Source organism: Bombus pascuorum, chromosome 3 (assembly GCF_905332965.1).
Source record: "Bombus pascuorum chromosome 3, iyBomPasc1.1, whole genome shotgun sequence".
NCBI classification, from domain to species: Eukaryota; Metazoa; Arthropoda; class Insecta; order Hymenoptera; family Apidae; genus Bombus; species Bombus pascuorum.
In genome coordinates this window covers 1,579,263-1,597,175 of record NC_083490.1, presented here as the reverse complement: position 1 = coordinate 1,597,175, position 17,913 = coordinate 1,579,263, and the positions used below count along the sequence as shown (strand labels likewise).

Here is a 17,913-nt window from a genome sequence, read left to right as displayed (position 1 = left end):
TAGCTATATTTTTTCAATATTAATAATAATAATAATAATAATAATAATTAATAATAATTAAACGTATAATGAGTCACGGAGTTAATTATCTACAATACTTGTTCATGAATATAAAATCACAAAATATACATAGAATGGACGCAGTTGAATGTTAAGAATTAAGGTAGACATACGGATCTCGTTTTTTTTTCTATCGTTATCTAATGATTTTCTCATTCCACTTTCATCGAGTGATACAGCCTATCAGAGACCGGTATTCAAGCGAAAAGTATTGCGATTGACTTTTCATTGACACCGATAACCGCACGCGAAAATACTGTCGACTTTCGCAAAAATCTTACAGCTCGCATTCTGACAACTAATGATAAATTTAAAAAATATCGCGCGAAGACACATACTGCATGCTTATTCTTGGTTTCTCAGAAAATGCAGTGAAACTTATAATCGTATGTCAGGGTGTAAAGAAATTACAGCGAATGAATAGGCAGCAGCAGCAATTGCGGCTCAAGAAAGAGCTATTGATCTTTGTTTAATTTCGTGTACTTGCGTACCTTATATACCGAAGCTATACTTTAATGAGTGATTATAGTTTATATATCTATATGTATATATATAGCATATTTATTTATTTGTTTATATTTATATATATACATATACATATACATATACATATACATATACATATTTTTAATACGCGAGCATATATACGACTACACGATCTCGATACATCGCAATCGAATCTAGGACGAATCTAGGCTTTGTAACCGCGAAGCTAAGAATTTCTTCCAGCATCGAAATAGAGGCATTTTTTTCAAACAAAAATGTTAACACCACCATTTCGTACTTATATCTGCAATGGAACCAAATTTATCGCTCCACAGAATACACATCGAATCTGGCACTCACACACGTACCATTCATTTCGTTCTTCCTCCCATATCCCTTGCAATATGTACAGAAATATATTCTAACTAAATTCACATCCAGGCAATATCATAAACAAAACTTAACCGACCAATCTTCGGAATCTACTTGCTGTACAGAGCACCACCTAATCACCTTCCTGTTGCATTAAAAAGAAAACAAAAAAGAAAAGAAAACGTCAATGAGAACGAACGTCAATTAATAAACTTACTAAAGAACGATAGAAAATAAAAAATAATTCAAAAATAATTGTAAAGAAGTGACATCACGCTTCTATCATCGGCTAAAGCAAGAAACAGACATTGAGATATATATATATATATATGTGTGTGTGTGTATGCCATAAAACAAATAATGCATTTTCCCTATTTTTGTAATATATATAAAATTTAAATAAAAATTAAATTTAAAAGCATTATAGGATTTATCAGTTTCTTGAACTTCGGCAGAGATAGTGTGAATTCGTCTGTGAGTTGCCTACTTTACAACCGAGTTAATAAAAAAAAAGCACATAAAAACTCGTGCAATTACAACGACCGTAATTTTTATCCGTGATGTGTAGGCGGAGCACATGTTTTATATATATATATGTGTGTGTGTATGTGTGTATGTGTATTATACGACAGGTATTTACTTTCATTAATGAAGTTGCAAATTAATTACTTGTGCATATCTAAATTACAGAGACACGTTTCCAGAATCATCGAAGTGATCAGGGTGCTTTTATCATTTTTCTTCAAAAAATGTATCATACTTCACAAATATTGAACGCGTACAATGAAACGTCCTTAAAACGGTTGGGCATAACATCATTCTAAGTAATTGTACGATCTTAACTATACTATTTAGTACTAAGTGAGTTCAACTTGTCGATCACTTTTGTATAAAAGAAGCTAGATCTTAAAAGTGAAATTTATTTTCTCTTTGTTCTCTCTTGTTCGATAAACTGATGGAAGCTAGAGGGAAATGTGTTGGACATAATTGACTGAACCTTCGACAACCAAAGTCATAAGATTCTTCCAAAAATCAGAACATTGGCACATAATAATTTTTATTTATACGACATCACTGACATTTAGGCCCATGATTTGACCAGAATATATGCTGAAACCTTGTGCCATTCAACCAACACAAAACCCTTAACAACACTCTCATTGCTATTTTTAATCGTTCAATGTACCATATTGAACTCATAGTATGAATAACCTTGAAACTTCCTCATTTCACAATTGTTTAACGTTCTAAAAGAAGTGGCTAAGTGTTATAGAGATGACACTCTATGTAAGATGTAGGTACAAAGCCCTCGATTGGTTGTGAAATGCGACGCACACGCGTCCATCCATCCCCTTGATCTAATTCAATCATGTATAATTCTTCTCCATCGTACATCGGTATTGAACCTTCGCTAGTTGCTAAAAATATAATTTTCAATTCATATACATATTTTTTGGATCATTGACAGAAATAAATTAAGAATACTTCGGATATATAGTTCGGATATATAGAATAGTTGTCGGATATATGCACGTACCATCGAAAGGATAAAGAGCCCTACACGTTCCCAATGGCGGTTGAGCATCAATTTCATCAACGTAATATTCTTCTCCGCCACTACCAGGAAGGGATGTCCTCGATTCTCCAAGACCAGATTCCGGGCTATTCGTGGAACTGTGCATCAGTACCGTAAAGCGAAAAGCGTGTCTAATTGGTCTAGTTAAAAATTCTAATCTGTATTTATACCGATTCAAAAACTCATTATTATCACAACGATTCGATTGAACAAAAAGGAAGTCTTTCACGGTAGATCCTAGATTAATTTCGTAATATGACCCGATATAGAATTGGTAGAATTCGAAACGAGAATTAGTTAATTAAAACTTACCCGTGCGACGGCTGCGGCGTACCCGGAGCACTTTTCTTGTGCATTGGTTGATTAGCGTTCGCGTTGCTTACACTTGAATCAGACGCCGATCTTGACAGACTTTCCTCTCCTCCTGAATGACTGGATCTTCTTGAACTTAACGGCCTTGTTGCGGAACCATTACTAGTCGGTTTTCGTGGTGCTTGACTCGGACTAGAAATTTTAGATTATACAACTTACACTATGAACCAAGTAGATCGTGAAAAGAGTCTATGAAATTCTGCAAGGTCACCTGGATAAACTGACACCGGCGCGCATTGCTTCTTCGAAATAACCTTGGAACTTTGCCAATTCTGCACCTAGTTTATCTAGTTTGTTACTCGATTGATTCAATTGTCCTTCTATGCTCATCGGATCACCTAACGCAGGATTTTGTTCGTATACGCCTTTCATTTTCATCAAGCCGTCCCTAGCTGCGGTTTCTTGCTGAATTTTTGCTTGTATTTCATCCAGCCTTTGTTGTAGTCTCTTCTTGCGTTGATTCGGAGGTAGATCGCTGCAGTCCTCCTTTGCACCGTCGCCGTATCCGGGCACATTATTCTGGAATGTTTCGATTTAAGTATCCAAGTTTCAAAGGTGAATGTTAGCAAAATATTTAATGAATTACGATGGAAAACAAAAGAGAAGAAAGCACGCGATTATCATATATATACGATAGTAGAGTTAATTCTACGTTACTAATGAAGAGTTAATAAATACAAATTCAACAACGTTTTATATTATGCGTCACTTTCACGAGCATACTTAGAGCTGGACAAACTATGAATGAAATAAAAAAAAAAAATATACATAAAGGCGAGTATTCTGTGGTCAATCATCAAAACCGTGGGACTCTGTGAATAAGGACTGTCGTACAATAGACAATGACAACAGTAAAGAAATAGACAGACCTTCAAAGCTATGCCCACCTCGATCAACTTCTGTTGTTCGCATGAAACAAATTCCAAAAGCGTATCATTCAGCGAATGAATCGGAAAAACGGGGCTCAGGCGATAGCGTTGAGTAAAAACTCAGTAAAGAAAATATCATGGACATTACATATTCCGTAATACGCAAAATGGTATTTACTGTTTTAACGATGTCTGAGTTTGTACTCGGCCAACAAGACACATCTAACAAACGTACGTAATTACTGATATACATCTCGATGCAGAACAAAATGCTGATGTTACACAGTGGCAGGCGAGCAAGCGATTTGTAGTGTACTTACTAAGTACAATAGTATCCAAATTCATAGTCCACGGGTGATTGGAAACAAGAGACCACACAGGCAGATCGAACCATCCACCAAATTAATAAAAAGTACAGAAGAAAGATAAGTTATGCTGGCTACGCGAAAATTAACACGATACTATTTTAAATTATCGTTCGAGCTAGATAGAACGAACGTGATATCCCTATTCCATCCCTTTCGCCTTAACGATCGCACGAAATAAAAAAGAAATTTTAAAGGAACGATACACATCGCTAAAAAAAACGAAAAATACGATTATTTAGAAAATTAAAAATTACACGAATCATTCATGCTGCGAAAAATCTGTGTGCGTATTTCAGGCTTGTTGATAGATAATTATGCGAATATACGTATCGAATAAGGTAATTACAAAAAAATAAGGAATATTTCGTGCATATTGTAACTATCTTTCGTTCTTACTTTCGACGTTTTTACACTTTTGAAGAGAGAAAGAGTAAAAAACGTGAACAATGCTTGAATCACAAACATACTTATGACACAAATAAAAACTACACTGGTGGAATCGCTATGAACAACATTTACCTTATTGCTACTGAATATGCCGAACAGACCAACCCTCTTCTTGATTTTACTACCAGAAACGGTACCCTTCGCTGTCAGGTGATGATTGTGTATCGGCTGCATCACGGGCTGTGACAACTGACTATTGCTGTCGTACGTTTTAGCCACGGAAAGGTCTTCGAACGGAAAATCTCCCGGAGGCTGGAAGCCGCTTTTGTAACGTTCGATTACCAATAGCGTGTCTTTTTTCTCATTGATCTCGTTTGCCGCTTTCTCGATACCGTCTAAACACTGAGCGATTATCGGAGCCACTGCTCGTTCTATCTCTACAGACTTTAGCATGTAGTTTCGCATATTTTTTATTCTCTTTTCATCGAGTTCCTACAACAAGATATATAGAGCGTTGAAATCGTGTACATCTTGGAAGGATAGTCATTCTGGATTCCAGATAGATAAATAATAGATCAAACAATGTCGTATACCTGCAGGTGTTGAAACACTTCTGGCATAGCCGTGTGATAATGCAGCGTCTGCATGTCGTTTGTTTTCTGCAACTGATTCGCGTACTCGGTTTTCGCTTCTTCGCTCTGCTGAGTTTTTAAGGTCATGTTCATCCTCTGCTTTTCGACCTGAGCATAAAATAAATCTTATAAAGTTCACAGATTATTACCACGCAACTTGTATTCCTCGACAAGTATCCACGGATCGATATTCGCTTAGAGTTTTACGTTAAAAGCTACTCAGCCAAGTTAATTCGAAATTTCTCAGGTGCAAAAGTGAAACGAGGATCAAAACCATCCACCTACTTCCGCTCTCGAGAGATTCAAATCAGCATCTGCCCTTTGATAATTTTCCACTGCTCTTTCCGCCTCACGGAAAGCTTTCTCGTAAGCCTTCCTAGCACGCTCCAGATTCCCAATCTGACCGGTCAGGTTCGCCATTAATCTGGCGCCTTCTTGAAGATGCTTTTTACGGTCTTCCTTGAAATCCTTCACGAGAATATTCAATTCCCTTAACACGTTTGCCTGTAGATTCTCTGCGATTACTTCCCTCTGTCCTGCCTGATCGTTTACCTCGTTCAACTCCATTTTGAACGCTCGGCATGGACTATACCTGCGGTCAAAGTTCATACATCGTCTCGTATTTAATTATACGACGCAAGGTCATAAATCTTTTGGTTTACGTAAATGAATATGATGCAGAACGAACCGCAGCATGAAAAGAAACAAGCCTGTAAGCGCAGTAACGAGCCAGTTACCGACTACAACTTATAATGCAATCTACCCACGCCCTCAGATAAGAGATTAGCTACTGTTTTCTGTCATGCCACGCATGGAATATCAAAGGCGCTCGAGAATTTTTCTTTACTTTCAGGCGCCGCGTTTGCATTCTAATCGAAAGTCTAGGAAGCATTCGTACTCTTAAGAATTGCAAGACGTACGCGATCGGTTGCGAGATCAATCCTGACTACGAGGAATAAGTATCGAGGATTGACGTTCACGAAATAACTAAGAATATAAAAAGATGGGCCGAATGCCAGATAGTAAAGTCGCTTTGGAAAAACACAGGAAATATATTCTTTACCGGATCATTTATCTCTGACTGAGAACGACCTACTAAAATATAATTTACATGCCAAGAAGAAAAGAAGAAAGACAGAAAAAGTAGGCAGAATGTATTTTACAGTAGGAATTATTTTGAAGCATTATTCATGTCGAGGAACATTACTACGGAGCGTGGATCCGGTATTACGCCTCTGAGTTGGCTCATACTTACTGATAATCCTCCTCCTCCTTCTTCTTGGGTTGATAGCTCTTCACGAGACGTCTGAAATCAGAAACGAAACAAGATTGCCGATCACGTGTAATAGTCAACCCGAAGACAACGTATGAAAAAGAGACCTAACATCTCCTGCTAAGGAAATAATTTATCTTTGGTTCGTGTAAAAGATAACAAAGAAAATCCTACATTTAAATAACGTTGGTCCTTTTCTAGCTATTTGTGGTTTAAAGAAATCTTCAAAGAGACGCCTTTGGAGACGCCTGAGCACAAATTGTAACGTTGTTGATAGCTACGTGAAGATTAGAATTTCCATAATAGCGTAAGGAAAAAGAAATCTCGTTGAGCGTTATAAAACCGCGCGACAAAACGATGATAAAGCTCGTGTTTCACGTAGAACAATAAAGCTGGACGTTTTCCAGAATTCCATGCTCAGATTGCGTTTAGTCATTCGTGCAGCAAGAAATAACTACGGCCGAGTCATTCTAATTTGAACACTCGGGCGACGAGCGAGCGATAAATGTGTGTCGGCTACCAAATGCATTATCATCCGGAAGTTGACGTGTCCTTGATACCAGATCAACCATACGGTTTATCGGACTTTAACGTGCCGCGAAACCGGAAAACGGTTCGTGAAAACGTCCGATGATTTCTAAAATACCAAGAAACGGGAACCGTAAATTAGGAGGCAAGTCCAAGTATGTACGTGCGCGTGTCGAATCGGAAAAGTTATTTTCGAGTCCGCTTGAATTCCCCTTCGTAGGTCTGGGTCACTGTTCAAAAATTGGGAAAGTTATTTTCAAGTCGATTCCCGATACCCTTTGCCTAGATCTAGAGATCGTTATTCAAAAGCTTAACGGATATACATTCCAAGTAATTTACGTTTCGATATCGATGGTCTAGATCGGTAGCTAAGAAAAAGCTACTTTGGACAAAAGTGGACTTTTTTTACGTTCGAATTACAGAGATAGAAGAAAAGGGACTTGACAAGCTATTTCTGTCTTACGATTCTCGGGCTGTTTTTTCTAGATCTGGGTTAGTATCCGATAATTCGTCGTACATTGCACCGAACTTCTCTAACTAACCGAGAAACTCGAAGAAATTAAGTGCGCTAGATTTAAAGAATATAACCGTATTTTGCAGAGTGTTCGGAATGCTTTTAATGAAAATCAACGGTGCATCGAGGGAAACTGCCACGCGGTAAAACGGTACTCCATTTGTACGAGTAACACGAGCATGTATCGTAGAAATTACGGCGCATTAAGGCGAGGAACGTGCCCGTGATAATTTATATGCAGTGGAACGAACGTGCCTTGGATAGATGTGTGACGAGCACGCGGAATCATTCTCTACGCTTCATATGCGTCAACTGATTAAGGGACACCGATAACACGTTCGTGGCAATTAAATCCTGCCAAATTCAAAAGAAATCGCACTACCTCTCTAGCTAAATTCCAATCGTTTCTTCTTAAAAAATGCTTTATCAGCCGATATTTTGTTTTGTTATTAATTTTTTATTAAATCAGGTGGATATTATATAAACCAGTTTATATTATACCGGTAGAGAGGAGAAAATAAGCTGCTTTCGAGACACCAGATAGAACAAAAGTGTGCAACAGTAGACGGCATTCACGGAACAAACAAGGGGGCCCTTTAATACAATATTACTGACTACATCTTGTGTCCGTGAACTCATGGGGTGCGTGAGACACGCTCATTATACAGGATGTCCCATTGAAATCGTTAACCTCGGATACTGTCCCCTTTGTTAATTTATGTAGAAAAAGAGAGGCGTGCATCTCGGTTAAACAAAAACAGCCACCAACGATAAATCTCGCGAGGAATCTATGCACGTCAAATACACGCTTCTAATACGCACAAGTATTTCTTACCTGAGTTTAGCAGCATATTCCACCTCGATAGCGCATCGGTCACGAATGAAATGGCCATACCTTTCCAGGAACTCTATCCCTTTCTGCGTGTGCAGGGACAGATTCTCGTACTGGTCCTGCAGAAAAAGGAAACACACGATCAGTTGACATAGTTTGGAAGCTCGATGAGATTGTCAGACGTAATTGGAAAGAACAAAACTAACTAGATTTTAATATCTGGCAGAACGATACTACGTTCGAGCGTGGAAGAGCGAATTCGCCTGAAAAATTCCTGTGGAGCTATAACGATATGAACAAATATCTAGGCTATCGATAACGGGCGAGGATCGATTCGAAGAATATACGTGAGACTGGCGAGACGCTTGATGCCACGTGGAAATTTGGTACACGTGGCGAGAATCTACGTTGAACGTGTAACGTCTTTACGAGTGTGCGGTGACTAGGATACGAAGATAAGGAACAAATGTGAAATACACGGGAGTTAGTTGGGAAAATTTTATTTCCTTATTTCGTATCATTTTATATCGTTGTTCTATTTCGTTAAACATTATTTTTATCGTTACACGACCGATACTTCTGATGCCTCGTTTAAAATCATATCCTATATATATATTTCAAGCAAACGATTTATCTTTGTCGCGAAATTAATATCAATTTGTTATCAGGGCGATAAAAGATACACTTCCAAAAGCTATCGTAAAAAGTTTACAGGCAAAAATTTGCTATTAAATCGCGATCGTACCAAAGCGTAGCTCAATTTTTGTTCATCGATTGTCCCGAAACCTCTGTTTCGCAAGGGACAGTGGGTCGAACGGCGAAACGTGGCATTTTAAAATTTCTTCCGAGGCGCTCGAAAAAGCTGCCGTAACTCGTTGCTCGAGCCGATGCATCGACCATGGCGTTCCAATGATCGGAACATTTCTCCACGGTTCGACGTCGTCTGCCAGCAGCAAAGGGAGAAAGAGAAAATTTTTCTTCGCAGATACATGGTCGAACGGCAGCGGTGTGCACGCTAGACAGTGTTCCATGTGTATGTACTCCTCATCACGGTCGACGACTGAGAAAACCTTCTGACACACATACACGCATCGCCCTCCTCAGGACAATGAAGGATTTCACAAGGCTGCCGGTGGAAAGATTTCTGGCCGTTTAGCGGCTCGGCACGAAAAGTGAAACTGGACTCTGTTTGCCATTGCCGCAACGTACACCCGCGATTCCAACTGGTTGGGTACCACCAGGCCAGGGATTCATAGGTTCTGACCGTTTTATCGGACTTATGAATCGCAACAGTACCGCTACCGTACAGCCTCGACCAGCTCTTTCTTCCGCCGACGAATTTTCATTCACATTTTCAACGAGCCTCGTGAATGGAGAGCGCACGTATTACGTAGACTCACGATGATCGATGCGAACGACAAAAGAAATATGTACAACGAGATCATAAATCGTATTATCCGAGATGTCATATAGCGCCACCTATAAAGGATATCCAAATTGAATATCCTATTTTACGCGTTTCAACGAGTATCTAAACGTAAACTTGGTAGCGTCGTAACTCTAACGTTTACGCCGGACACTCGAAACACGTAACTTCGATTTTACGACCCCTTCTTTTACCGGCTACACGCAAGAAGCCTCGTCAATCGAAAGTTTAATTCATTCACGTAGAGAGGAACGTACCGGGTTCCATACCGTGGAACATCGTGTTCGTGGAATTCTCTTCTGAAAAGTATTCGCTTGGCGTGATGACCCGAAACCGATTAAACCGCATAGCGCCACAGCAACGAGAATTCCTCAAGGTTCTGGGAACATGAAAGAAAACGACATTCGCCGTAGCGCACCGAGTTACGGAATGGAAGCTTTATCGTTCAAGGACGATCCTGTCTTTCAACGCTTACGCTAGTCGCGGCATAAGGACAAATCGAGCTGTACGGTACACGGCGGCAACGTTTACTCCGTTCGTGTTCGGGGAAAGAGAGTGGAAAAGAGCGGAAGGGACGGGAGGGAAGCCCGATCGAGTCGCCTATGCTCCGGCATTCGAAACGCGTTACTTTCATTTCCAACAAGTAGCCATTCAAGGGCCACGCACAGATCGTAAGACGCGCGTCTACGTGTACAGACATCGGCGATCGGCAGCTCTTTCCTTTTTCGAGATCCACCTCGAACCAGTTGCATAAAAGGAAAGAAAAAAGGAAAGAAACGAACAAGATCTCGTGACGCATCGATGTCACACGTCCAGGATGTATCTAGCTGGTGTACATGCATTAAAGTTCATTAAAGTAATTAACTGACATCGCGTTGATGGTGACAAGATATGAAAATACAGGTAGAGGAAAACCGCGAGTCATCAAATCATACGTTTCACGCGATTAATCGATGTTAAACTTGTCACGATATGTAATAGAATACATAGTAAGAAGATTGGGTCGTGTGCACGTTTTTAATCGTTCGATGTATAGCAGAAATTATTTTTAACGGTATAACAGAAATAACGCAGTAATGATTTAACTCTACGATCAACACGACTCGATTCTTTTAAACCTTGAACTCTTTAACAATTCACATTGGACTCTGCTTCTCAGTCGTACCGTACATGCTTCGTGATTTCACGCGCTCTGCAAACATTCTTCCAAGTGGTCGAACCTGCACGTGTATTCTACGAATCTAACATAAACATTCTTACTCTCACGACGTGGTCGTGGTTGAAGTCGCGTCGCTTTTCGATATATCGCATGGACTAGATTCGAACAGGATTAATTCATATTTTAGAATGCTACTTTACGTAGATGTTTATTCCATCGTGTCAACCATCGTTTCAGCCCGCCCATAACACCTAAGATGTTAACCAAAGTACATATACGATCTAAAGTTACAGAGTGGCGGAGGAAGAGACAAAGTCTTTGCGATATTGATTCGAGACTCGTTTTGTCGTCGTAAACAGGAATATCCAGGAGACCAAGCTAATCGTAGCAGGTATAACATGATACGTGTACCGAGTAGCGATACAGACGAGCGGTGATACGATACTATATCTGGTACCGAACACGCTTGAATCAGATACCTGACAATAAGTCATATGTCGTAGACTCGATCGTAGAGATTCGCCAATAATTTACCAGGTATTACGCCAGGTAAAATAATAATTTTCCCGAATCGCTCGCGACTTTCTCATTGTGATAACTGTACGCGATCGACGTCGTAACCGGGGCAATTTGCAACTAAATAACGGAGAACTAGTAACGCAGGTGATAGTCGAACTCGGACTTTCGAACGTACAGGAACAGAAAAACCTATCATTTTATCCTTTTCCTCGCCGATTCGAGCCACTTCGCTCTATCTTGACCAGCGACTGATTTTATTTTCACGCCGCACCGCCTCCGATATCGGCGGTCTAATTATAATTATCGAACTAAGCCTCGTCGTTTATTGGGGAAAAACACGAATATTACGTAAATCGGTTCAAGCGGAATACCTTACGTTCACAACAGGATATTGCTGCGATCGAGAGATACAAAGAGCGAGTGAGTATCCATATTAAATATATATACGAGATCGTAGAAGAATTTATACATCTATCGTTCCGGATCTATTCAGCTTTAGACAACTCAACATGTTTGAAATTAGTCGACTAATTGCGCGTGACTTGAAAATAAAATCAACTTTCTATATAACTACCATTTCAAATAAAATTATTCTCAGCTCGCAGGACACGGAAAAGCAAACACTCTGTAAAATCGTTGGAACAGCGTACGACCACTTCGGTTGATCGAAGAGTTTCATCAATACGGTTCGAGTTGTTCGATTTTCATTCGATAGGACGCGAATGAAATTATGGCCCATTATCTAGAATCGATTTTCAGCGAGCAAAGCCTCCCCACGATGTATACGCACGGTTGTACACCGGCGAGTTTCCCCACGACCAATCCTGCGTTTTCTGTACCGCAGGTCGATAGATGAAAAACGTGCACCGACATATCCGGCCGCCCTATGACTCACCCCTCAGGTTCGATCTTTTTCAAAGACATGCACTTGCAACGTCGACCTAACTTTGCAAAACGCATACTGTCCAGGTCGGTTAGACCATCCCGTGAAAATAAATTCGGCCTTTCCGTTAAGCACGTGTATGGCAATCGCCTTTATCCGACCATCGCTATACCTCCTTCCACTATCTTCTTGCTTTTACGATATCTTCAGGCTTCGAGTTTTGGCCTGTCGAACTGGTCCCCGATATTCGGCATACCTTCGACTGCCTTCGACCACAGGGCATCTACAGACGCGTTTCTTTCTTTCTTTCCTTTTTAACGATTCCTTCCGACTTGGACGAGTCGTTAAGAAAGATTTCTGGGAGGCAATCACGTTTCTTCCCTACCACGAGAGCAAGGCTTAATTCCGATCCTTGTCTACTATATTCTATACAAATATCCCTGCTCGTTAGAACCGGTTTATCATGCAACTTCAAAGACTTTAATTGAACAGAGTAAGAAATAAAAGACGTTAAAAAGGTAGTTTCTAAAACTTTCCAGAAAATTACGGCGTACAAAGACAAACCGTGAAACGTGCAAGTCAGAGAGTAGCTCGGAGAGTCGCATAGCCCAGTGGGCAGTCTTTGATTAACTAAAATTTCTTTTCGTTGTGGTGAAATGGGAACGCGATCGCGTCGAGGGCACCGAAAGTACGCGACTCGCCGAAAGACCGGTTGAAAAAGTTTCCAAGCGCAGGTCGGTGTTAATTAATTCGGCGAGAGCGAGCTGAAAAAGCGTTGTTCGCCGTGAGACAGTGGAAAAAGTGGGGAAGACGAGCATCGTGGAAAATCAATATTCCAGCTCGGACACGCGTTATCGTAATTCAAAGAATAACGGAAGAAAAATTACAAAATATTTCGTGTTATAAAAACTGTTTGGAAAGCAGAGACACGTGTAAGGTAAAGCGAGAACGAAACGCTGCAGGACTCGAACAAGTGTGTATTATGAGTCATGAAATCGCGCTGGGGTGCTTTCGTACCCTCCACCACCCTATTGATCCTGCATTTCTCTGTATATACTCACGCAACTTCAAAGAGCAACAGAGAGGGCCAGGGAAACGAGGGCGATGGAAAAAGGATAGGGGTGACAAGCAGACAGACAGCGAGGAACAGACAGAGAAATTTGTCGCGCGACAAACACGAGTACGCGCACGATACTACTCCATTAGGTATATATATACGTTTGAACATAGGAGGAAACGAACAGGATCGTCGATACGACGAGAGATCATCGACGAACGAGACGATCGAGTACGATGATTTAAAGTTTAGATGGAGTTTTCGAGTACCATACGCCGTGGGACGTCGGTCAAATATTGACGAAGAGCAATCGAGGATTATATAAATGGGGCGCGGCTCCGAGGCGAGACAAAATGTTTCGCTACACCCTGTCTCACGATGTCTGACAGTTCGAAAAAAACATACTGGTCTTGCCAACTTTGCAAATAGAAATCTTAGTTTTGAACTACACGACCTACTATCTACTACTGGCGACGATAAAATGCAACAGCAAATGGAATTAGTTTCGTGCTTGAACTGTTCAGCGAGAAATGTACAGTCACACCGACGAACAAACAGGAGAAAACGAACCAAAGGAAAACAATACAACGTGGTCGACGAAGACGAACAGACGCGAATAGCCCGCTAACGTACTCTTGTTCTTTGGTAAAGGTGGATACGATACTCCACACTTTCGTCTATGTTCGTAACACGTCGTTCGTGTGTACTAACGAGTAACCAGTGAAACACGAGAGCACGGTGGCTGCATTTAATAAGCAGACGGAACGTTGAACCAACAGCGAGCGTACGTACGCGTCTAGTGTCGTTGGCTCGTGCGGTGCATACGGGTGCATGCAACATGTTCAAGGTGCATTGCATACTTAGTTAGATGCGCCCGTGTGCGCAAGCATACGTACACACGCGTAACGAGAATAAAAAAGAAGAAGAAAAGAAAGGAGAAGCATAGAAAAGACTAATTGCTAAGGTAGTCGCAAGAGCCGTTGACGGATACACGATACGAGGCTGTTGCATGATAGAAACGCCGAGAATGCGCCGTTGTCTTTAATGCAATCCAGCGTGAATAATCTGCACAGAGATGCACGCTACGCTGTGCGTTCGGATGTCTCGCGAAAATAGCATGCTTGACTCCGGCACACAGAGGAGCGTGGTTCTCGACCGTTTGCAACCAAGTAGACTTCAAATTCACATTCAGTTTTCACAGTGTTCCAAAGAGTATAAGTTCGGGAACGCTACAGTTCCCCACCCTAGGAGATCGTTCGCTTTCGCGAAACGGGACAGGGCCTTCTCGACGACGCGAAAAAATACTCCAGAATTAGGTACCCTTGAATCTCTCCTTTGAAATGCCATACGGGGAACGAGAGCGAGTGCACTCGTCGCTCAAACGCCGAAATTCAAACGACTTTCCTTCCCTCCCGGCCTTTCTCTCTTGCATGACCTTCCGAGGACGTACGACGTCGTTCCTCCGCGCCAGCCTAGCGATCGCTCGCTGCTCCGCTCGAATGACACGCGCATAAGTTCCATACTCGATTTTCCAAGGCTGACTCCTAGCCACACGGACTTTTCACACGTTTTTTCCAGCACTGACAGATCCCTGCTCTTGAGCTTTTAATAGACGCCATAAATCGTTCGCGTCCGTACAAGTGCTCGCTTGATCGAAGACGAATCGTCCAGGTCGCCAAAGATAAATCGCGCTCGCACGATTTTCTAATTAAGCCTCGTGTCAATTGGTCTCTTACAACGCCGCGTTTATTTCAGCCTTATCGGTATCCGTGAGACACCGTTATGCAACTTGTGCTCGCCTAAGTCGATCGTATCTCTCGAATGGTGATAAAAAAACCTCCAACGACGACGTATTTATCGAATAAAGCCTCGCGCGAGTTTTGCTCGCAATCGTATCGTAGTACGCGAGAAACGAATCCGGCGCGATAGAGGATCGACGATACTCGCACGCTCGCAAATTCTCAGGAATGTTGCCCTAGGTCGTACTATCGCGGATCGTACGCTAACGGTGTAATGGGTAAACTCGTCCTCTGGTGAGAGACGGACGATGCGGATTACGGAACAAAGAGCTTCAATCGCGACTCATCGTCGGTCAACGAGAAAGTCGCGTGGTCCGACTGACGCCTTTTATCGCTCGTCCACAGACGGAGATGCTTTACGAAGCGACACGAGATCAAACCGTTATCAAAACAATACGACGCTTTGTCGAAGCTTTTACTTTACGCGATCTTATCGATCCCATCTTAATTCCAAGAGCGAAGAACGCCCACGCATGGTACAAACATCATAGTTATTTCAGAGTATCTTATCTATAAATCGAATCGTGGATCGAAGATGGGTACGATGTCTCCTACGACGTCCAATTATGCCATCGATTCGGTGATTTTACGAGAGTACTATGCGTTTAGATAAACTTTCTCTTTCCAGTTACATACCTATATCTTTTCTTTATATTCAACGAAATACTTCTACTATTCTTTCGCGTTACGTGTAGCAGTAACCAGTATACGTATAACATAAAAGAAGACTAAAGCTCATTTTTTCCGATCGGGTACCGGCCACGGGATTAGCTTCCACGAATTCATTCGTCTTTTTGTAGCTCGATAAATCGACAGATCCGACTTTTCATTTCTCCTTCGTAACCGGTACGTTCCATTAACTAAACGCAGAAATGCATAAAGATCGATTGAATAATAGAAAACCTGTATCTCGAGCGGGGCAACAACTTTCCTTGCAGAGATTCTGCGCAGGCCACGATGCGTTTCATATGCATGATATACATTTCATGCCTGTCAACGACCATTGTCGTGCTAACTGGCCTATCGTGATCTCTGTTATACCAAAGGACAGACGTAATTATCCGACGGATTATAGTTTGCTAATATTTTTCTTCCTGCGGTTAAGGTCAAAGACCTTGCGTCCCACGACGAGCAAGTCCATTCATCTTCTTCGACGATTAAGGTAAACCTTGTGCGATCGCCAACTACGAAATATCTGCATCGTCGAGAACGAAACGAAGCCCGTGAGCGTTCAGTTCGTCGCGTTAATCCGCGAGGGAAAATGGGTCGAGCGATACATCGTGCCAATAGGACACCGTTTATCTGTACCTGAAATTATTCCTACGGCGTATCGCGATTTCCTGATTATTCGCCAGTCTTAGACATAGTTATCGGCAATACGCATAATGACCGGTGTGCCAAGTAGTTTATTTATAGGCATTCGACGTAGTCGGTAACCACGAACGGCGTAAACACTTCACAGAGAAGAAACACTTCAAAGAGAAGTAACTGCGGGACGTCAGAGCTTATTGATCGTTGCAACTAATACTATCTGGCAGTCGTTACGCAAAAACAGAAACGTTTCATTCGGAGTATCGAGCGTATTTCCGTTTTTCAAGGCGAAGAAGCCTCGAAAATTCGTTCGTTGTTTTGTATTTTATATTAACTTTGTTTATAATTATTGCAAACAGTGTGTTATATCGTAAACAAACGAGGTTGCGTGTCGAACTAAACTTCGTGTTTGAATTTCTTCCAAAGAAATGTTTATATTTATCGAGAAGCAAGCTTCGACTATTTGATCCAATGAAGGATCGTATAGTACAGTAGACAGATATTTTCAAATCTATTAAAAATTCATATCGATAGACTAGAAAAATAAAAGATCGGACTTGTACTTTACTCCCTCAGAAATAAAGTTAATCTAGTCGAACTTAATGAGTAAGTTATTTCAAGTACCGTTCCACTAATTCCATGAAAACGATAATATATTACAATTTTTGATATCTCACGCGAGCCAGGCCAGTCATCTAGATTGGAACTGGTCGCCTACTCGCTATCTTTCTCGTTTCCGCACCGCGCTGGTCGGAAAATAGAATATGTAATTCTATTTCACAACGTCCCTGATCGAAGACAATAGTCGTTCCCGTGGGTTACAAGATTCACGATGGAAAACGCTTGAAACGGAAAGGGATTCGAAGAAGCGGAAGAGAAGCGCGCTCAATTGTTCTTTGAGGAAAAAGGCTGGCTGCGTGGACGAGCCAAGGGGCCGTACCCAACCCCGGAGCAGGTTAAGAGTTCTCTTCCTTCGGCGACAATGCTACCGACGCCGCGACGCGACGACACGTTCCACGTGTCTCGTCTACGCCTTTTCAAGCTAGACACAAGCTCGAGTGCCAGCGGCTACTCGAAGCGTGTACAATCGTAACTATGCAACGCGAATTAATTAGCACGGAATCACCGGAACATTTCGTTACTATCGTTGGACGCGGTCAATGACTCGGCAGACCTTCGCACTGTTTTTTCTCCCTCTCCAGATAATACGAGCAGTCGCTCGCGCACTCTGTCATTCAGGCTCATTGTTTTTTCCTCTCTCTACTTTGTTTACCTCTCTCTCCTTCTCTCTCTTTCTCTCTATTCAACTATGACCGGTATTGTCGTGGAGTGGACACGCTCTCATATCGCCATGGCCATTTTAATGGAAAAACGAGCACGCTTTTCACGTCCATACGTTTCGAGTTGACGCGCGGTCTTTCGATGAATCGTGAATTCCGCTGTGCATTTAGAAAAGACACGAATCAGAGATAAGAGGAACGAAAATAAGA

The 17,913-nt window shown here is 41.5% G+C and overlaps 1 protein-coding gene across 4 annotated transcripts in view; it reads right to left on the bottom strand.

Annotated features, from left to right (window-relative positions):
- Positions 1-497: 497 nt before the first annotated feature.
- Positions 498-17,913, bottom strand: part of LOC132904966 (formin-binding protein 1-like) — a 30,026-nt gene continuing 12,610 nt past the window's right edge. Inside the window, exons 2-11 of one of the 4 annotated variants that reach the window (XM_060955826.1) lie at positions 8,273-8,388; positions 6,378-6,428; positions 5,408-5,714; positions 5,084-5,230; positions 4,623-4,982; positions 3,736-3,765; positions 3,078-3,385; positions 2,807-2,998; positions 2,456-2,592; positions 498-2,336 (exon numbers count right to left, since the gene is read on the bottom strand). In XM_060955826.1, coding sequence (XP_060811809.1) covers positions 2,179-2,336; positions 2,456-2,592; positions 2,807-2,998; positions 3,078-3,385; positions 3,736-3,765; positions 4,623-4,982; positions 5,084-5,230; positions 5,408-5,714; positions 6,378-6,428; positions 8,273-8,388 — 1,806 coding nt within the window. In that variant the 3' untranslated portion in view covers positions 498-2,178. The remainder of the gene's footprint in view (positions 2,337-2,455; positions 2,593-2,806; positions 2,999-3,077; positions 3,386-3,735; positions 3,766-4,622; positions 4,983-5,083; positions 5,231-5,407; positions 5,715-6,377; positions 6,429-8,272; positions 8,389-17,913) is intronic. The other 3 variants (XM_060955827.1, XM_060955828.1, XM_060955829.1) reach the window with 3 other exon arrangements.